We start from the raw sequence: 22,133 nt of genomic DNA on the forward strand, positions 1-22,133 counted from the left end.
GCTTATTATATATCTATATATGGAACCCTGTGTGCACTACAAATACCACAAAGAAAAACTTAATACGAAAATAATAATTGTGTGTATGATTAATACTGACATTTAATAGGAAATAGTGACCTATGTACTAAGCCTTGGAGAGAGATAAAGTGTACGGATAAAGTACCAACCAGTCAGCTCCTAACTGTCATCACAGGGGTTATGTATCAAGCAGTGAAAAATGTGAAGAAGTGGACCAGTGGAGGAGTTGCTGTAGCAACCAATCAGCTTTGAAGTAGCATTTAAGTACAATCTATAAAATAATAGGAAGGAGCTATTGATTGGTTGCTATGGGTAACTTCTCCACTGGTCCACTTCTCCACACTTTTCACTGCTTGATACATAGACCCCATAGCCTGTAAAGTGACAGTTGGGAGCCGATTGGTTGGTACTTTATCTCCGTCCTCTATCTCTCTGCAAGGCTTAGTACATAGACCCCCATAATTGTTATTTGAACAAGGTAAAACTAATTGTAAGGTGACTATAACTTTACAGTGTAGCTGTAATGGTTAATGTCAGCCAGTGACAACTGTCATCTTCCCGGGGTCAACTGTCACCTTCCGTATAAGAAGGGATATAACAGAGTAGTGAGTGAATTATATCGGTTTATTTCTATCTATAAACTATAACTATTAGTACAAATATCAAACACGTGATACAGAGTATCATAAGCAATATAGTAGCCTGATTTCCTTGTGTTTAATGTTTTTTAAACCTTCTATTTTCTGCTCTTTACATCAGGAAGTGGCCAGATGGCTGATGTGACAGAGCTCCATCAAGCTGCCGCTCTCGGAGATTACGACTTGGTGTTTGAGATCCTGAAGAAAGGTCTCCATGACCCTAATTCCAAAGACATTGACTGGAATGACAGGACCGCCCTGCACTGGGCAGCTTCCAGAGGTACTGGAGGGTCCTAACCTGAGTGCACTGGGAATAATGTAGTTATCTATATATAATAAAATTGACTGCAGATAAAAATGATGTCATCATGTTGCCATGTAATGACAGTTGGGTGAACTCTGACCCCTCCCACCAGTGCCAGCGATGTCACATCCAGGGAGTCCCGGCATAACACACAATTAGGGGTATATTTACTAAAGTGAGAGTTTTTAGAAGTGGAGATGTTGCCCATAGCAACCAATCAGATTCTACTTAACATTTAACTAGCACCTTCTAGAAGATAATAGTTAGAATCTGATTGGTTGCTATGGGCAACATCTCCACTTCTAAAAACTCTCACTTTAGTAAATATACCCCCTACAGTCTCCTATAGATCCTATGTAAGCCATTAGGTGGAGTTGATGAAAAAGATCCGGAAGTCTAACAAAAAAAAAAAAAAAAAAGAGGAAGGAGTGAAGAGAGCAATAAACAGGAGGGGCAGGAGAGAAACAGAAAAGCAGACACAGGGGGGCAGTAGTGTGCCAGAGGGGGAGAAAGAACAAGATAGAGGAGGGGTGAAGAGAAAGAGGTAGCAAGAAAGAGATAGAGTAGCGGGAGAGAAAGAAATAAGGGACAAGAAAAAGGGGAGAGAAATATGGGGAAGAGTGTCAGTGTGAAAAAGAAACTAATCTTAAATGGTGCTCCAACCAATCAGCTCCTAACTATTTTCTGTTTGAAAAATGACAGTTAGGAGCTGATTGATTGGAGCACCATTTAAGATTAGTAACGAGTGATAACATGAATATCCAGGGGCGTAACTATACCTATGGGGGTCCCATAGCGAAATTTTGTACAGGCCCCCCTCTCAGCCCACGGCCCCCCCTCTCAGCCTACTGCCCCCGCTCTCGTCCCGTGGACCCCCTTGGCCTGAGGCCCCCCCGCACCCTCCTCACTCCCCGACTTACCTGATCCATGGTTGTGCTGTGCAGGGCAGGCACACCTTCTCTCCCGGTCGGCTCCATCTCACTGACTAATGCTGGGAGGAGGCGACCACGCCTTCTCTCTGTATCAGTCAATGGGGAGAGCCGGAGGCGGAGCTGACTGGGAGGACGCGACCACGAAGCGGGGGGGGGGGGGGGGCGCGACCAGGGCCGTAGAGAGCCCTGCCGGGCCCAGGTACAAAGGGAGCGTGGCCTAATCGTGGGAGGTGTGGCCACGCCCCCTCGAGAAAAAAACACAAAACACTGTTGCTGCACGCCAGGGAGGGGGGCGCTGTAAGCCCCTCAGCCCAGCGCAAAGCCAGGGGGGCGCGATCAGTGTGATCGCCCCCCCACAGGCAAAAGAGACTGCTGGGCTGCTGTGAGAGAGAGAGAAGGGAGGGGGGAGCGGCACCGGACCGGGCCCCTCAGGAAGCCCGGGCCCGGGTAAACAGTACCTGCTCCCCCCCTCTCGGCGCCCCTTGCCGCGTCCACGGAGCAGGTAAGTGGAGTAGAGGGGAGTGATGGCGTGAGGAGGGTGCGGAGGGAAGGGCCGCGAACAGAGGCCTGGCACCGTGGGTGCAGGGGGAGGGCCGGGCCCCGGGTTGGTCCGGGCCCCATTACAGCCGCACCCCCTGCAGCCATGGTAGTTACGCCACTGTGAATATCACTTGCTGATAATGAGGCCCTCTTGTCTGTATACAGGGTGTAAGGCCATGCACGCTGAAGGAGCCCTGGATCGACCATTTTTTCGTATGTGTCTATTTTACCAAACCATTCTTGTTTCTGACAGGGCAGTCTGATACCGTGAAGCTGCTAATTGATTACGGGGCGCGGCCCTGTCTGAGGACGGACATCGGCTGGACTCCTGCGCATTTCGCGGCAGAATCGGGAAAGCTCAGTGTTCTCCGCACCCTCCATTCCCTTCATGCGCTTATTGATTCCCCAGACCTACAGGGGGACACCCCCCGCAGAATAGCAGAGATGTACGGCCATAAGGACTGTGTCAAGTATTTGGAGACGTAAGTTTCATATTGCGGAACACTCACGTTCCTCGCTGAACAGGCATTACCTCAAAGTCTTAGCAACCATTTTTATTACAGTTACATAAAAATACAGATTTTAAACTCTACCACTAATTTTCTGTATAGTCCCTCTCCCCAAGAAGCTGAATAGTGTCCCCGGGCAGGCCTCTATGTCTCATCATAATCATTTATTTATAGAGCACCAGAAAACTCAGAAGTACCAGACAGTTAGTATTATACAAAAATATAAATGTATTCGTCATGCAAAGAACAAATCGTACACAATACAAAAACATAAGGGGTCGATATAGAAGGTGCAGGTAAGAGACAACGGGAAGAGACCGATCTGCTCATAAGGGCTTACAACATAGAAGAAGTGGGCAATGCTGAGACAGTAGGAGTTGGTAATATAATATAGTAACTGATAGTGCCCAGAAGGGATTACTATCTGGTGGAGAAAGCATGAGTTATAGTAGAGAGTTGTGTTTTGAAAGCGTGAAAGCGATTAAAAGACTGAAAGGTTAAGGAGACTCTGATTAGTCGGTATAGGGAGATCCGATAAGAGGGTGCAGCACAGGAGAAGATGGGAGAAAGAGGAGGTTATCTGAGAGGAGGAAAGGAGCAGGACAGAGACTGATACTGTATAAAAGGACGTGACGGAAGGTATTGTGTGATGAGGTCAGAGATGAATGAGGGAATGGTGCTGGTGGGGGCTTTGAAGGAATCTTGTATTGGATTCTGGGGGTTATGAGGTGCCAATGTAGGGATAGAGTGGTGCAGCAGTCTTGCCGTGGCATTTAGGACTGATTAGAGCATATATAGAGAAGTGAAAGGAAAGCCATATAGGAAGAAGTTGCAGTAATCAAGGCAGGAGACAAGAGAATGGGTAGGTTTTATGTGCATAGAGGTGGTACTGGCCATATCAGCAGATTAGAGAAGAAGCATTAAGGGGCCTATTCATGATGTTAATTATAGGGGTCCGAACCGACCCTGATAATTAACATTCTAACCTGCCACGGTTGCCGGAGAAATTCATCATTGCTCCAGTGCGGTGACAGCTGATGCGAAATCACCTGTCCCCGTGAGAGGCTTTACTGCTCCTTTTCAAAGCAGTGAATCTTTTCACTGCTCCTTTCAGAACAGTGACGGGACTGCACATGTGCGACCTACAGGTCACGCATGCGCACAAGATCCCCGACGTCCAGCGGAAAGGAGCCGGACAGGGGCGGAGAGATCTGAAAGGGTTGCGAGCCCGGTGCAGGAGCATTCGCTATCTGAAGATGGCGAATGCTCCCGCAGTCAATATATTATATTTTCAGAGCTTGATGAATTCTGTCCCCATACTAGTGTTTATGGGGACAGCGAGCCATTCCGCCAGAGGAAGGTAAGCAGGAGATATCTGTGATACTAGTGTATGGGGACAGCGAGCCATTCCGCCAGAGGAAGGTAAGTAGGAGATATCTGTGATACTAGTGTATGGGGACAGCAGGCCATTCCGCCAGAGGAAGGTAAGTAGGAGATATCTGTGATACTAGTGTATGGGGACAGCGGGCCATTCCACCAGAGGAAGGTAAGTAGGAGATATCTGTGATACTAGTGTATGGGGACAGCGGGCCATTCCGGGAGAGAAAGGTAAGCAGGAAATATCTGTGATACTAGTGTATGGGGACAGCGGGCCATTCCGGGAGAGGAAGGTAAGCAGGAGATATCTGTGATACTAGTGTATGGGGACAGCGGGCCATTCCGCCAGAGGAAGGTAAGCAGGAGATATCTGTGATACTAGTGTATGGGGACAGCGGGCCATTCCGCCAGAGGAAGGTAAGCAGGAGATATCTGTGATACTAGTGTATGAGGACAGCGGGCCATTCCGCCAGAGGAAGGTAAGCAGGAGATATATGTGATACTGGTGTATGGGGACAGCAGGCCATTCCACCAGAGGAAGGTAAGCAGGAGATATCTGTGATACTAGTGTATGAGGACAGCGGGCCATTCCGCCAGAGGAAGGTAAGCAGGAGATATCTGTGATGCTAGAGTATGGGGACAGCGGGACATTCCAGGAGAGGAAGGTAAGCAGGAGATATCTGTGATACTAGTGTATGGGGACAGCGGGCCATTCCGCCAGAGGAAGGTAAGTAGGAGATATCTGTGATACTAGTGTATGGGGACAGCGGGCCATTCCGCCAGAGGAAGGTAAGCAGGAGATATCTGTGATACTAGTGTATGGGGACAGCGGGACATTCCAGGAGAGGAAGGTAAGCAGGAGATATCTGTGATACTAGTGTATGGGGAAAGCCAGAATCTAATGCACCCGCCAGCCACCGCGGCATTACTAGAGAGAGGAGGGGGCCCACACTATGTCTGTACACAGGCCCCCTCCTCTCTTAAAACGCCCCTGGGTCGAATTTAGAAAAATCCCTGCCTATGTCACGGAAGGACTATACTCCTCGAATTTCATGTCTCTAGGTCAAGGAGTTTGGGCTGTCAGTCAGTCAGGACATTTGTCTTTATATATTTATATACATATTCCCCCAAGTGCTCCAGTTTCCTCCCACACTCCAAAAACATACTGGTAGTTTAAGTGACTTCTGACATACATCTGGTGCTGGTGTTTTTGTGGTAGGGAAATTAGCCTGTAAGCTCCAACAGGACAGGGACTTATGTGAACTTTGAAAGTGTCCTGGAAAGGGCTACGTAATTGGTGCTATACAAATAATAGTAATATCTACATTCCTCTATAAAGGTGACACAGTTACTATATTTACTCATGAAACATTTATCTGCAACTAGAGACCCACCCGGGCTTCGCACAGGAGCAATTCTGAATTTACGGTGATAGTGTTTGTTAACCAAGTTCTTATAAAATTGCCTTGTAGATGACATTAGTTGTTCTTTCTCATGATGTCAACATGAAAAGGGCCATGTAAATTTGTCCATGAGAAAAACAGCCTCCACTTAGGTCAACTCCAGCCACGTTAAAGGCGGGATGTAATATGGTCTGAGACCTGTAAAAAGAAAAACCATACTCACCTATCCCTTGGTTCGGTCCATGTAGGCATCCACCGTCTTCTTAAAATAAAAATAAAACGGCATATCCCGGACCCATCGGACATAGTACCATACTATAAGGACAGTACTTCGCGAATGACGCAACAGCTGAGGCATTTCCCATAGAAATGCATTGGCTGAACGTTCATTGGCTTCAATATTGGGAAACTAGTGGTTCACACTATTGAAGTCAATGGTGGGAACCTCTCAGGTGGCTGAGAGAAGTGGAGGCTCGCCTCTATCACATTCTAGTTTTCACACAATCAACCCTGCACCCACTGCCCAGGGGTGTTGAGGATAGCCCCGGGCTATCAGCCCAGGACTGGGGTGCCCTGGAGAGGAGGAACCCCTTTATTGGAGAGATCCCTATCTCCCCAGGATCCCCAGCCTGGGCTGACTAGCTTAGGGTGCTAATGCTTTGGCCGGGAGACTCTGTGAAGTGGATCTCATGGCTGGGGCAATACACCCCTAGCTAGAACGAGTCGGGTGCTGGTTGTGGCTAATACCCCTACTCATTTTGTCCCCCGTATTTCCACAACCAGGACTGGCTCACTGAGCCTGATGCTAGTTGATGAAACTATGGGGGACCCCTACATGTTTTTCCCCCTGTATTTTTGCATCCATGACCGGCTCAGAAAAGGCTGATGCTGGTTGTGCTTTTAGGGGGGGACCCCATGTATTTTTTTATTTTTCATTTTTACACTTTCATAGCTTTTTTCACACAGAAGCATGCACGGATCTCGCTGATCTGTGCATGCTTCTGTGTAACTCGCACCTTGTAATGAAAGTTGCATTACAAGATGCGAGATTACCCACAGTTTAACTCGCATGCACTCGCATGAGAGTCAAACTGGGACCCATAGACTCGCACCCTATCACATTTGCTGCGAGTTTAGAGACAAACTCACACTTCCAAATGTGCGAGAAAGTGCGACTTTGTCCCGCACTAAAAACTTGTACCCTATTACATCCCGCTCTAAGTGTCTGTCCCTGTGCTTTATTTATTGTCATGCCAAAGCCGACTATTACTGGGAATTGGAATTGTTTGAAATTAAAGAAATTAAGTTTATCACATAAGTGAAATAGGAACGGTAAAAAAAAAAGAGAAAAACTGAAATTCTGTATCAGTAAACAGGACTTACATCAATTTTTCTGGAGTAACCGGATAATACGTATCAATCTCTATATAAAATAAAGTCCATCGTTGTGATATATCTAACGGTTCAGGCAGCGTAAGCCAAGAAAGTGCCCAGACGTTTGTTTTTTAATGGACTTGCGTCACTAAGATCGTCACTGCTCGGCTCCCCTTTGTCATACATTAATGTGTCATACACCTAAACATTCCCCGACAAATGCTTTATAGAATAGTGACAACTGCATCAAAATCCGTCCAGTGGTTCTTGAGATTAGCCCGAACACACAGACAAACGCCTACCAGGGACTTTATTTTATACTATGTAGAGTTAGAAGCTATAGATAAATAGATTACAAGTCTCACTGGGACCCCTGCTGTTTATACTATGGAACTACACTTTTTAAATTAAATGTAGCCTATTGATCGTTAGAGCCCTGATCTCCACGAATGTGCGGATTTTTTGTTTCTTTAAATCAGTTATCACCACTATTAAATACAATATAATGCAGAGCAGTAGATAATAGGTTAAACACAACAAAACACATTTGAGGAGACAGAAATTTTAAAACATTTTATTCATGAATGGACAGAACCTTTTTGTAAATAATGTAAACCTGAGATGTGTACGGACATTGCGGCAGTACAATCTATCAGGTCTATCGCTGCTACTGTACAGCAGTGTTATCACTAGCAGTAACCCTTTGGTGTATGGGGCAAAACTAAAATAAAAGAGAAGAGGCGGTAAAAACTACCCTTTCACAAATCTGCCCCATTCTGTAGTTTTGACTGGTGGAAAACAGGACAAGAGACTGACATAATAAATGTATTGAGGGGTATATTTTCCGTCACCGCTCGCTTTGTCGACAGCAGAAGGTCGACATTGACAGAATTTCAACATCAGAAATGTCGACATTATCACATTGTAGACATTTCCAGGCTTAGGGTTAGAGTTATCGTTAGGGTCAGAGATAGCGTTAGGGTTAGCGCTAGGGATAGAGATAGAATTAGAACAAATCAACAATCTCGACATTACATCAGTGCTTACATTACAACCATGTAGACATTCTCATATTGTTATAATGAATGTCGACATTGTGATCGTCGACAAGATACAGATGTGTCCTCCTACATTTATCCTCAATACGCCACGCAGCGCAACATGCTTGGTGTGAGTGAGCCGCCAGGTTCCGTGCACAGCTCTGCTTGTGTCGGGCATCTTATTTTCTACTTCAGGGTCCATAGGGTATCCACAGGATACCTCTGGTATAAGTGTGACATCAGTCGCAGGGCACCAAAGAGTTAAGCTTTCAGCCTCCCAGGATGCACTAGGTCCCCCTCCTATACCCCGCCCCCGGGCCAAGGCACCTCAGTTTAGTTTGGTGCCCGGCCGGCGTCGGGTGCACCTGTCGGAGTGGGGGCTAGAAGAGCCCCTGAAGCTTTCTTCAGTGCAGCTGTGGCTGCACATCTGGATGTACAGCATGGACAGTCAGTCCTGACGTCCATGCTGTCTTCCCTACACCCCCGCCGGTACCAGAACGCCGGTACCGATCCGGGGATGCTGGTGAGCATCTGGGGTCACAGCTAGCGGTGACCCCAGATGTTCCGGACCATGGGCGGATCCAAGGGGGACAAAGTTAAGCAGCAGGGTCCCGCGGTGGGTCCCCGCTGGTCACATGGTCCTAAGTCCCCAGGCAGGGGGCTCCCTGGGGACTGGCTGCAGCGTGGAGCCAGGTACTGAACCTGCGCTTTCCACTACCCCCTGGGACAGCGGACCGCAGCAGAGCGGTAGTGCTGCGGCGTACCAGGGGTTAAATGCATGCCAGGGGAGCGCGCCTTCCCTGTCTCACAGCTGGCGCCTCCCCCGCTGCACACAGCCCTCTCTGCACTGTGCTGACTGGTCCTGTGTCAGCGCTCCTCCCCCAGGCCAGCTTCTCTCTGCTCCTCGGCGGCCATCTTCTCTGCAACGCATGGTGAACGCTGCTGGAAGTCTGGAAGGAAGCATCGTGGTCTGGGTCCCCCCGCATACCTCTCCTCCGCTGTGGCTCAGGTCTGTGTATGCAGCGCTGTGTCCTACCAGGCCCTGTGTCTGTGTAGTTGAGTGATCAGCGCTGTTAGTGCAGGAATTGTTATTTCTCTGCATTGTATGTGACTGTGCTAGCGCTGCCTGTAACTTTTCTTCTCTAAACTGTCAGCTTTATTACTGTCCCTGTTCTTTCTGCTAAAGCCCTTGCGGTGCGGTGCTGCAGGGTGGTCTCTCGCCTATTTAATACTTAATTGGTGAGAGAGGTCACATACGTGGTGCCATCATGTCTGAAAGTGATTTTCCCCTCCGGCTACAGTGTACCACGTGCAAAGTACCGTTAGCGGAGGGGGAGGGTAGCGCGGAGGGCCTTTGCCGGCAGTGTTTGTCTATGGCGCGGCTTATTACGGTTACAGCACCGGTACAGGAGCCGCCCTGGGCTTGTTTCGCTCAGGCATTAACAGCTTTAGTGGGCCAGTTAGCTCCGCAGCCCGCGTTTACTCCGATGGGTTTGTCCCAGCAGTCTGTGGTGTCGTCACCCATGCAGGGGTTCCCACGACAATTGGTGGTACCCCACAGTCTCCCTATTTCCCCGCTCCCGGGTTCTCAGGAGCCAGCGTGGGTTAACTCCCTGACGAGTTCTGTACAGCACTTGTCGGATGTGTTGCAAGGGGAGTCTGTGATGCGGCCTCATAAAAGGCCGGTGGCGTCTCTGTCCGCTCCTTATGAGGATGACGAAGGGACGTCTGATGATGGGGAGATTCTGGATCCTTACGATCAGGAACCTCTCCATACTAAGGACGCTGATGCTAAGTCCAAAGTATATATTCCTGGACTTATTCGGGCGGTCCGCACAGCCTTGGTGATTGAGGACGAAGTTCCCCCAGCGGCTAAATCTAAGTATGCCTTTTTCAAAGATGTGAAGGGCGATGCCACAGTCTTTCCTCTTTCGGGTCAGTTGGTGGACCATTTAGAGGAGGCGTGGAAACAACCTGGCAAAAGATACCAGCCGCAGAGACGCCTGGCGGTGGCTTATCCGTTCGCGGATAATTATTTTGCTAAGTGGGAATCCCCTCCACAGGTGGATTCTCACGTGACCCGTCTTGTCCGTAGTGCCACATTGCCGATGCCATCCATGTCCTCCCTTAAGGATGCTACGGACCGCAAGGTAGAAATCTGCCTGAAGTCCGCTTATTCCCTTGCAGGGGGGGCAGCACGGCCGGCTATGGCCATTTGCTGGGTTGCCAGAGCGATGGAGCGCTGGGCGGATTCATTAGAGGCTTCTTTTGATTCTGACTGTCCGGCCGAACAGGCGGAGTTGATTGGTAATCTCCGTGATTCGGCCACCTACATCAACGAGGCGGCTCTAGACATTAGTACTCTGGTGTCTAGAATTTCTTCAGCAGCGGTAGCTGCTCGTCGCACCTTGTGGCTGCGATCCTGGAAGGCGGACGCAGATTCCAAGAAAGATCTGGAAGCGTTGCCGTTTACCGGAGAAGTTCTCTTCGGTCCGGATCTGGATAAGATTGTGGCCACGCTGGCGGCAGCCAAATCTGCTTGTCTCCCGTCGGCCGCTGCTCCTTCTGGTTCTGGACCATCGTCCTTTCGGTCATCTAGGGCCCAGGGCAGGCCCAAACCACAGTCGTTTCCTCGACAGGCTGGCCCTAAGAAATCGGTCAAGCCCCGGAAACAGGCATGGAGTACCAGACGTCCGGCCCCCAAGCCAGATGACAAGACTGCGGCCTGACGGGCCGGGTCTCCCCTTGGGGGATCCCAGGGTGGGAGGCCGCCTGCTGCAGTTCTCCCGGTGTTGGTCGTTCACTACGACAGACACTTGGGTTCTGGAGGTGGTCTCCCACGGGTACGCCCTCTCCTTCCGGCACAGACCCCCGGCTCGATTCTTCACCACGGGTCTACCATCAGACCGGAACAAGGCTACGGAGCTGCGGAAGGTATTGCACACTATGCTCCAGGCTGGAGTTATAGTGCCTGTTCCATTCTCCCAGAGGGGCCAGGGTTTCTATTCAAATCTATTTTTGGTACAGAAACCCAATGGGTCATATCGTCCGATTCTCAACCTCAAAGCACTCAACAAGTCTTTGCGGGTCCCGAAGTTTCGGATGGAGACCCTACGGTCCATCATTCTGGCGCTGGAACCTGGGGACTACATGGTGTCATTGGACATACAGGACGCTTACCTGCATGTCCCTATTCTTTTGCACCATCAAGAGTTCCTTCGGTTTGCAATCCGCAGCGACCACTTCCAGTTTCGGGCGTTACCTTTTGGCCTGGCGACAGCACCACGTGTTTTCACCAAGGTGATGGCGGTCATGGCGGCTTCTCTGCGGCTGCAAGGAGTCCGCATGTTGCCGTACTTGGACGACCTGTTATTGGTGGCAGGATCTCCAGAGCTCCTGTTACACCACTTGGACCTGACCATTGCACTGCTGCAACGGCACGGCTGGCTAATCAACTGGCAGAAGTCCACTCTAATCCCGTCTCGGAGGATTCTGCATCTTGGAGCCTTATTGGACTCGGGACAGCAAAGGATCTTCGTGACGGAGGACAAGATCTCTGCTTTACAGTCAAGGGTGCGCAGTTGTCTGCACAGCCGCCGGGTGTCCTTACACTCGGTGATGAGGTTACTATGCTCCATAGTGTCGGTGTTCGACATGGTGGAATACGCCCAGTTTCACTCCAGACCTCTGCAGCACCTGATCCTGTCCAAGTGGAACGGGCTGCCTCAGTCTCTGAAGTTCCAGACGATTGTGCTCACCCCGGAGGTTCGCCTGTCCCTTGCGTGGTGGTTAAAGACGACCCACCTCAACAAGGGACGTCCGTTCTGGGTTCCAAATTGGGTCCTGTTGACAATGGACGCCAGTCTTCGGGGCTGGGGAGCAGTTTCGGGTCCACACTTGTTCCAGGGCAGGTGGACGCCGACAGAAGCGGAGCTTCCAATAAATATCTTGGAACTCCGTGCGGTCTTCAATGCTCTCCTGCAGGCACAGCGGTTTCTCCAGGGTCACCCGGTGCAGGTCCAGTCGGACAATGCTACCACCGTGGCCTACATAAACAGGCAAGGAGGAACTCGCAGTCGGGCGGCTCTCGTAGAGGTCTCTCGGATCCTGGTTTGGGCGGAGCGCAATCTTCCGGCCATATCAGCGGTCTTCATCCCGGGAGTGCTAAATTGGGAGGCGGACTTTCTAAGTCGCCAGGACGTTCATCCAGGGGAATGGTCCCTGCACCCGGACGTTTTTCAACTACTGGTGGACAGGTGGGGTCTTCCAGAAATCGACCTCATGGCGTCCCGGCACAACAACAAGTTGCCGGTGTACGGGTCTCGCACAAGAGACGAAGGGACGTCTCTGGTGGATGCTCTGTCCGTCCGGTGGACGTTCAGGTTCGCATACCTGTTCCCTCTGGTCTCCCTTCTTCCACGGGTAATCCGGAAATTCAAACAGGAAGGAGGGACGCTCCTGTTGATAGCTCCCGCGTGGCCCAGACGGCACTGGTTCTCAGACCTTCAGGGTCTGTCCGTGGACAGTCCTCTGCAGTTGCCGCTACGACCGGACCTTCTGTCTCAGGGTCCTTGTCTTCACCCGGACCTGACTCGGCTGTCTTTGACGGCGTGGCTGTTGAGACGGCCATGCTGAGGTCCTGGGGGTTTTCCAGCTCTGTGGTGCGTACCATGTTACGAGCTCGGAAACCGTCTTCTGCGAGGATATACCATCGCGTGTGGCATACGTTCTTCCAGTGGTGTCGACCGAGAGGTTATGCACCGCGGGAGTTTCGTCTGTCTCGGATTCTCGCCTTCCTGCAAGCGGGACTAGATCATGGGCTTCGCCTTGCTTCTTTGAAGGTACAGGTTTCGGCCCTATCTGTCTGGTTTCACCGTAGGATTGCTACAATCCCGGATGTGCGCACCATTATGCAAGGTGTTCTCCGTATTCAGCCGCCCTTTGTTCCACCTGTGGCGCCTTGGGATTTGGCTGTGGTCCTGAGGGCTCTCCAAGGACCGCCGTTTGAACCACTGGGCTCAGTGGATATTAAATGGCTAACAGCTAAGACTGTTTTCCTTCTGGCCGTTGCTTCGGCCAGACGTGTTTCTGAGTTAGGGGCTCTTTCTTGTAGACCCCCTTTTCTTGGTTTTCCATGGGAACAGGGCAGTGCTCCGCACTTGGCCCGAGTTTCTTCCCAAAGTTGTTTCCCAGTTTCATGTTAACGAGGAAATAGTTGTTCCGGCCTTTAACTCACCGGGTCTTTCCGTGGGTGAGGCCTCTTTGGATGTTGTGCGGGCCTTAAGGACTTATGTTGACCGCACTTCTTCGTTTAGGAAGTCGGACGCTTTGTTTGTCCTCTATGGCTTCTGTAAAGAGGGTTGGCCTGCTTCAAAGCAAACTTTGGCAGCCTGGATCCGTATGGCTATTTCTGAAGCTTATCTTCATGAAGGCCTACCGGTCCCTCCTTCTCTGAAGGCTCATTCCACTAGGTCTGTGGGTCCTTCGTGGGCAGCTCGACGTGGTGCCTCGGCAGTTCAGATCTGCAAGGCTGCTACGTGGTCTTCTGTCCATACCTTCGTGAGGTATTACAGGTTTGACACCTTCGCCTCTCAGGATGCTTCCTTCGGGCGGCGGATTCTCTTTTCTGCACAGGAGCGTCCCCACCCTTAAAGGATACTGCTTTGGGACATCCCCAAGGTATCCTGTGGATACCCTATGGACCCTGAAGTAGAAAATATGAGATATGGTAAGAACTTACCCTTGTTATCTCTATTTCTACGAAGTCCATAGGGTTCCACAGGACTCCCGCCCTGTCGCACCTGTGCTGCAGATGGGCTTTGCTCTGGTCACCGGTTTTCCGTCTCCCTCTGGTGAGAATGTGATTCTTGTATGTTTCCAGATCTTTGTTCTCTCTCTTCCTTCTCCTCCTCCGGCCTATGGCTTGGTAACTAACTGAGGTGCCTTGGCCCGGGGGCGGGGTATAGGAGGGGGACCTAGTGCATCCTGGGAGGCTGAAAGCTTAACTCTTTGGTGCCCTGCGACTGACGTCACACCTATACCCGAGGTATCCTGTGGAACCCTATGGACTTCGTAGAAATAGAGATAACAAGGGTAAGTTCTTACCATATCTCATATTTTTCCAAAGGATGCGACTAGGACGCACCAGGAGACTGTGCTGATTAGTTTGATATGCAACACTTGTATATCTGTATGCAACCTACAGATCAGTGTTTCCCAACCTCGGCCCTCAAGGCAGGGCCGCAACTAGGAGGGGGGCTGGAGGTGTACGTGCACCGGGTGCGCCTCTGCACCTGCCACCAGTGTCCTCCAGCCCGGTACCGCAGGGAGGCTCCAAGCCGTACACTCGCTGAGATTTTATTACCAGCGGGCGTCCGGCTCCTTCCCTGCAGCGCCACGGTAGCCGGAGGCTGGAGTTCTCTCCTGAACTACAGCTTCCGGCTCTCCCCACCGACACTATGGGAGAGACGTCATGACGTCTCTCCCATAGTTCCGAGGAGCAACCGGGCGGACCGAACGTCGGCGGGCATCGGAGCAGGGTTTAAGGTAAGTAATGATTTTTTTTTTCCTGTAAGTGGCACTACAGGGGCATTACTAAGGGGGCATTACCATATGTACACTAATACAGGGGCATTACTATGGGGACATTACCATATGGGCACTAATACAGGGGCATTACTATGGGGGCATTACCATATGGGCACTACTACAGGGGCATTACTACAGGGGCACTACTACAGGGGTATTACTACATGGGCACTACTGCAGGGGCATTACCATATGGGCACTACTACAGGGGCATTACTATGGGGGCATTACCATATGTACACTAATACAGGGGCATTACTATGGGGACATTACCATATGGGCACTAATACAGGGGCATTACTATGGGGGCATTATCATATGGGCACTACTACAGGGGCATTACTACAGGGGTATTACTATATGGGCACTACTGCAGGGGCATTACCATATGGGATCTACTACAGGGGTATTACAAGATGGGCACTACTACAGGGGTATTACTATATGGGCACTACTACAGGGGCATTACAATGGGGGCATTACTATATGGGCACTACTACAGGGGCATTACCATATTGGCACTACTACAGGGGCATTACTATGGGGGCATTACCGTATGGGCATTACTACAGGGGCACTACTACAGGGGTATTACTATATGGGCACTACTGCAGGGGCATTACCATATGGGCACTTCTACAGAGGTATTACAATATGGACACTACTACAGGGGTATTACTATATGGGCACTACTACAGGGGCATTACCATATTGGCACTACTACAGGGGCATTACTATGGGGGCATTACCGTATGGGCATTACTACAGGGGCACTACTACAGGGGTATTACTATATGGGCACTACTGCAGGGGTATTACCATATGGGCACTTCTACAGAGGTATTAGAATATGGGCACTACTACAGGGGTATTACTATATGGGCACTACTACAGGGGCATTACCATATTGGCACTACTACAGGGGCATTACTATGGGGGCATTACCATATGGGCATTACTACAGGGGCACTACTACAGGGGTATTACTATATGGGCACTACTGCAGGGGCATTACCATATGGGCACTTCTACAGAGGTATTACAATATGGACACTACTACAGGGGCATTACCATATGGGCATTACTATATGGGCACTACTACAGGGGCATTACTATAGGTGCACTGCTGAAGGGGGCATTACTATAGGGGCATTGCTGCAGGGTGCATTACTATGGGGGAATTACCGGGGCGGCGCCAAATTACTGTCTTGCCCCGGGTGACAAAAATCCTAGTTTCGGCCCTGCTCAAGGCACACTACCAGTCCAGGTTTTAGTGATATCCATGCTTGAACACAGATGGTTAAATCAAAATAACTGAGGTACTAATAAAGACACCTGTGCTCAAGTATGGTTATTTTTAATACCTGGACTGTGAATGTGCATTGAGGACCGTGGTTGGGAACCCCTGCTATAGAGTGTGAGCTTATGAGCAGGGCCCTCTTACCTTTATGCCTGTCTGTTATTACCCAGTGTTGTTCTATTAATGTTGCTTCCAATTGTAAAGCGCAGCGCAATATTCTGCACTATATAAGAGACTGTCAATAAATAATAATAAATAAACAGAGCCTGTAAACGGAACGTGGCGCAGAAAACTGCATCGTAGCCCTTCATATGCTGATTCAGAGACTCAGTCACACACAATCTCCTGGTGCGTCTGAGTCGCACCGCATTGTGACTTAGACGCATTTTCGGCAAAACAGAAATGAAAAAGATGCCCGGTGTCAGCAGAGTTTCACGGGACCTGGCGCGCCGAGAAGAGCTGTTTTATGTGACTGAAGCAAACGATGTATATATCACACCTGTATTTTCCTGCCCTTCACTGGGATTATAGACCATCTTGTTTTCCCTTTTCAGAGCGGAGGTGGAATGCAGAGACTACCGACTCAACGCAAATCTCAAAGGAGACCCCTTGGATGAGCTGGATGAGGAGTGGGAAGCCAAGAAATCAGAGTTTCCAACAGCTGAACTCAGCAATAAAATGATAAGAACTGAAAGTAAACAAGAAAAAGTCCCTTTCGGGCATAAACAAGAAAACCGACCAGCAGATACGCACGGGCACAGGAAGACAAAATAGTAACAAAGACAGATTACTACCAAACAGAGACCCCCGGTGTGCGCTGCAATCTGCTGTTGTGCTATGGCAGTGCGCCTGGATGGTCCAAGCTCCCTGCTGATGTCACAGTACGTGTACACTCTCCAGGACTGGAGTATGCCGCTGACAACAGTGTAAACATCACGCCCCTCCTCACACCACGTTACCACCTCCTCTTGTTATTAAAATAAACATTTCTGTCTTCTCCTAAAATACAGCTCAGCCTGGCCTCAATATTAGTATAGTGAGTGATGAGATTTAGGGGATGATTCTACGTCGTACGCTAAGTAGCTGTAGTTGCGGGCAGCCGTGCAAGCCTGATCTACTACCTGATGCTAGTGCCGGGGTTTATGCGGCTACAAGCAGAAACCTGCGCCGCCCATTCATTTTATACCATCCTCCGTGACCGTTATAATTGGTAATGGCGGTTACACCAGCCCCATGATAGAGATCCGTCCGCAAAAGGCTTCCCTTCTCTGTATGCAGGACTAAGACGCGCACAGAGGTTTGATAAACGCCCAAGACACTCCCATGGCGCTCCCACAAGTCACAGCTGATAACTTAGGTAATAAGTCAATTTTTCTATTTCTTTGTATGACACTATAGGGGGAGATAAAGTGTAGAGAGATAATGTACCAACCAATCAGATTCTACCTTTCACTTTTGCAAGCTGTGTGTGTAAAATGACAGGAGCTGATTGGTTGGTACTTTATCTCGTTCCACTTGATCTCTTTGCAACCATTGATACATCTTCCCCTCTGACTGTAAGCTCCAATGGGGCAGGGACTGATATGAACGACATATTGGGCCTGATTCTGAGCCGTGGGCAATGTCAAAGTTCACACAGTTGAGCAATTTTTTTCGTGGAGGTGTCTTAGCGCACGCCCGGAGGTGGTCCATCTTGGGGCATATTAAGAAAGGAGGGGGCCCGTGTGCGTCCTCCGTCCTCTCTCCCCGGCGGCCGGCAGCAGACAGACGGCTGGCCGCAGCAGCAGTAGACTCTGGGCACTAGTCTGTGAGTCTACTGCACATGTGCAGGTCAGCGGGAAAATGGAGCAGCCGCCATTTTCCCAGCGATTTTCCCACTGCGCATGCACAAAACTCCGGTAAAATGGCCGCAGCGGACATTTTCCAGGCGTTTTGTGCAGGGCTGCGACACCCGACCCGGGACCTCGGAGAGGTAAGCATTAGAAATTATGTGTGCAGGGTGTGCCGCACCCCGCACCCATTATAGATACGCCATCGTATGGGCGTGTTACGGGAGTGTCGCAGGTGTGTCAGTGAAAGTGGCTACGTATTATTATTATTATTATCCTTTATTTATATGGTGCCACAAAGGTTCCGCAGCACCTTACACAGTACATAAATGAGCACACAAGAAAAACAGTTAATAGTAATATAAAACAATGCAGGACAAGCACATGGTTTATAAACATAGCTGCATAACACAAGCAGCAGGACATTAGCAACCAAGTGTTAGGTGCTGTTGTGGGGAGTTAGGAGTAAATTATACTATAAGTAGGGGGAGGAGAAGCACATGAGGGACGAGGGCCCTGCTCGTGAGAGCTTACATTCTAAAGGGGAAGGGCAGACAGACAGGGGCGACACACATGGGGTAGATAGTGAGGAAGGAGCATGGAGCAGTGGGTTAGGATATGTGCTGCGGAATGTGTGTGTTATAAGATGACCTGATGTTATGTAAAAATTAAGTCCTGCATACATCTATCTCTATGACAGAAAATAGATTGTTTATGTGTTATTTACATGAGAGATGTACAAAATAAAGTTGTAGCACTTTAATGATTGTGTGTTACATTTTAGCGTCTATATACAGCCTGATAAAAAATGCAGCTATTATGGGACTGTCCCGCCATCCTAATACAGTAGTGACTACTTTAGTCCCAGCTGCTGGGTGCTATGTCATGTACATGTATTTAATCTATGCATACGTACATAGGCACTTAACCACTCCCACAGGAGGCTGTACATGTTTATAGGGCCGGTGCAATCTTTAATCTGATTGATGTTTCAGCGCCTATGGACGCTGGCAGTAGGCGTCTTAGTCAGCTGCATGGATGTACAATGGGGGGGGGGGGCTTTGTTGCAGCATTTTTATAGTCGTAGACGGGTGACCACCAATACACGTAGCCACGCTGCTTCCGACTCAGACCTGCCATTTCTGTACAACGCCGGGTAAATTGGTGGCACTATATAAATGATAATAATTATAAGGAGAATAATTAGCAGTATAGGATAGGACCAGCTCTAATCTATTATCCTGGGGGGTAAACATACAGCAGTAGCCCCTGAGCAATGGCCCTACAGCCCAGCTCACATCTGGGCACAGCGTAAGCACTTTATGGAGTGGAAATGGCCATGCCCCCGCTGTGTGCTGCAGATACTGCTCCAGAAAACGGGCTCTCTCTGCCTCTTCATCTCATTTCAGTAATATCGCTCTGCAGAAGGAAATCTCACCCATGTGCCTCCATAAAAATGGAAGCCCATCCTGCAAAGCAATGGGCACGGTGGATTCAAAGCCAGATTTGCACTTCTGAAAATGTCTTAACAAATATGTTATACCACTCTACTCCATTAGGTGGCGGAATACATCTGTTATTGATCTGGAGCGTATAACATACAGGGTGTGTTAAGAGGACCCAGAGAATATAAGTTTTGTTTTGCAGGTATTAGTCATACAGTGACAGCAATGCCAAATGGGGGCTAAGTACAATGACAGCAGTGATTGGTAGAGTATATACGGTGCTGCCAGAAAATACACATCCCTGGGTCCTAATTAGTTACTGTATAACTAACACTTATGTCTATTTATTAATATGGGGCAGTAACAAAAATGTTCTGTTGCTGTTTATTGGGCAATTAGAGAATCAGTGATCACTACAATTTACTAATCTACTTTTCATGTGCAGAGAACTGGAGGCGTGACTATACAGGTAGGAAAGGAATCGGGAACGTATTTAATCTGACATTCCTAATCATTCTTACCCACTGTCAGTAAATTCAGTAACAGCTGGCAAATCTGCCACCATAGCAGAACTGAGTTATTATATTATAGGACTATACAACGTTACTCTCGCTAAAAGTCTCTAAAACCTTCTGCTGCTGTTATTGATTTCAGATTTTTATATCTAATAAATTTGCACCTTTATGTAAACAACAGCGGCCGGATTCTCTGAGGTGCGCGCAGGTCACACACAAGGGCCGATCTCATGTAGTTGTATGATTATTTGCAACCGCGCATGCGCGAAAAGTTCTGGAAACCCCTACGGCGTAAAGCGTTACACAGAGTGTGCGTACAACGATTCTAAGAAGAAATCAGCATTACGTCCATCTCTGTTTCAGGTCCATCGAGTTGAGAGTCTCGTCTACATGCCTGCACTCTGATGGTTTAAAAAAAACATTGTTAGTAAACCATTGATGACAAACACTTGCCATTGGGCAAGTTGCAAAATCATCAATGGTGGATGGCCATCCTTACTCTGATGGGAAGATACTCCAGAAATCCTTCTGAAGTGACGGTGAGAAAGTTATGATTAATGCATATATAACCTTATATACCCTTATCTCATTTATGTGTTATGGATGCAGGGCCGGCTCCAGGGGTCTGAGCACCCTGTGCCGGCCCGGTAGATAGCGCCCTGTAAGCGCGCGTGACCGAAATTGGAGGCGTGGCCTCATTTCCATAGGCCACGCCCCTACATGACGTTATTTTGAGGTGTGCCCGCATGGCACGCCTCCAAATAACGTCAGGTTGGGGGTAAAGCCCAGCCCGCTGGGCTTCCCCCAACCCTCTGCCATCAGTGAATGCACACTCCAGGGGTCCGCTGCGGCGGTGGGGGTCCCCAACCTCCCGATTTGACCACCCGCGGGCCACTTCGGGGTGCGCCCTCTATGGATGGCGCCCCTGTGCGACCGCACTGGTCGAACACCCCTACAGCCGGCCCTGTATGGACGCCATCCCTGCTCCCAAGCAAGTAACACCACCGTAGTGAAAGGACAGTTGAGAAGACTGATAAAACAATTTGTGCCATCTTATTTTGTTATACAGAGCTGCTACTTATATTTGTGGAAAGAGACTTCTAGTTTATTTGCGACTGTAAGTTTAAAAAAAGGGGAAGTAGTCAAGATGTCAACATTGAACGTGTCGGCATGTGCAGAATACGGGCATGTTCTCAGTGTAAACATGGGCAGGGTTAGGGTTAGACTGCGGGTGGGAGGTTAGGGTTAGGCACTAGGAGGAGGGTTAGCAACACTCACCACTGGAATCGCCGCTGGATCCGCCGAAATTCATTATCACCTAACAGTCGAATCAGGACCACACCGCTAGGGCCAACAGAGCCGCCATACCAGGTAAGTCACCGCTAGACCATCAGGGACATTTTGTTAACATTATAATCATGTCAACATTTCATCAGTGTCGGCATGATGCAGAGCCACATAGACGACATTGCGAGCATGCCAACATGAACATGGTGACAGTCTCATGTCAGCATTAAGAATGTTGACTTGATGGAAGTCGACAAAATATACCACACCCATAAAAAGGACCCCGACATGCACATGCAGAATTAATTAGTAACCCGGATTACCTACTCAATGTTAGTTCTAAATTTGGAAGTTACTGAGATACTAATTATTGTCTAAAGCAGAGGTTCCCAAACTTTTTTGAACCATGGCGCTCTAGAGTAACTGCATTGTTGCCATGGCACCCCTCAGCCAAACGTTTGTTATTGAGAATTTCAGAAAAAATTTAGTAAAGTGAAGTAAATTGTGCTGACCTGTCATCCTTAGGTTCAGTTATGTGATGGTGGACAGGTTTAAGCTTCTGTTTGTCCACATATTTACATTACATTGACCATAAATCATTTGATTTGGTGCTGGACCACTAACCTGAGGCACCCCAAAAAGTGTTCTGAGGCACCCTAGGGTGCCACGGCGCACGGTTTGGAAACCACTGGTCTGAAGGGTATTGCTCACTGGGTGTAGGATGTAGTTCACTTCTTTGACCAGCACTTTGAGTAATCAGTTAAGCTCTTATCAAATTGAATTTTTAATGGTATTAATATATTCTGTCATACATGTGATTATATGTCTTCTTTCAATTGTTTTTGCAGTGTTCAAACCAATCCTTCCCTGATTAACGTGACCCATTTCATTCTTTTTGGTTTGCAAAATAAATCCAAATATAATAGTTTGTGACGGCTGGAGAACCCTTGCCTCTCTGCTGGGGTGTCCTATACTCAAGAGTGGCTGCCGAAGAAAGAATCCCGTGAAGGTCAGTCCTCCACCAAGGTATC

The 22,133-nt window shown here is 49.0% G+C and overlaps 1 protein-coding gene across 2 annotated transcripts in view; it reads left to right on the top strand.

Moving 5' to 3' along the window:
* ANKRD66 (ankyrin repeat domain 66) overlaps nt 1–18,618 on the top strand; it is a 48,053-nt gene extending 29,435 nt beyond the window's left edge. For both annotated transcript variants that reach the window (XM_088467271.1, XM_088467270.1), the window contains exons 2-4: nt 781–939; nt 2,689–2,917; nt 16,581–18,618. In XM_088467271.1, coding sequence (XP_088323397.1) covers nt 792–939; nt 2,689–2,917; nt 16,581–16,800 — 597 coding nt within the window. In that variant the 5' untranslated portion in view covers nt 781–791 and the 3' untranslated portion in view covers nt 16,801–18,618. The remainder of the gene's footprint in view (nt 1–780; nt 940–2,688; nt 2,918–16,580) is intronic.
* Nucleotides 18,619–22,133: the final 3,515 nt, after the last annotated feature.

This window comes from Taudactylus pleione, unplaced genomic scaffold (assembly GCF_031769625.1).
Source record: "Taudactylus pleione unplaced genomic scaffold, aTauple2 ptg000070l, whole genome shotgun sequence".
NCBI classification, from domain to species: Eukaryota; Metazoa; Chordata; class Amphibia; order Anura; family Myobatrachidae; genus Taudactylus; species Taudactylus pleione.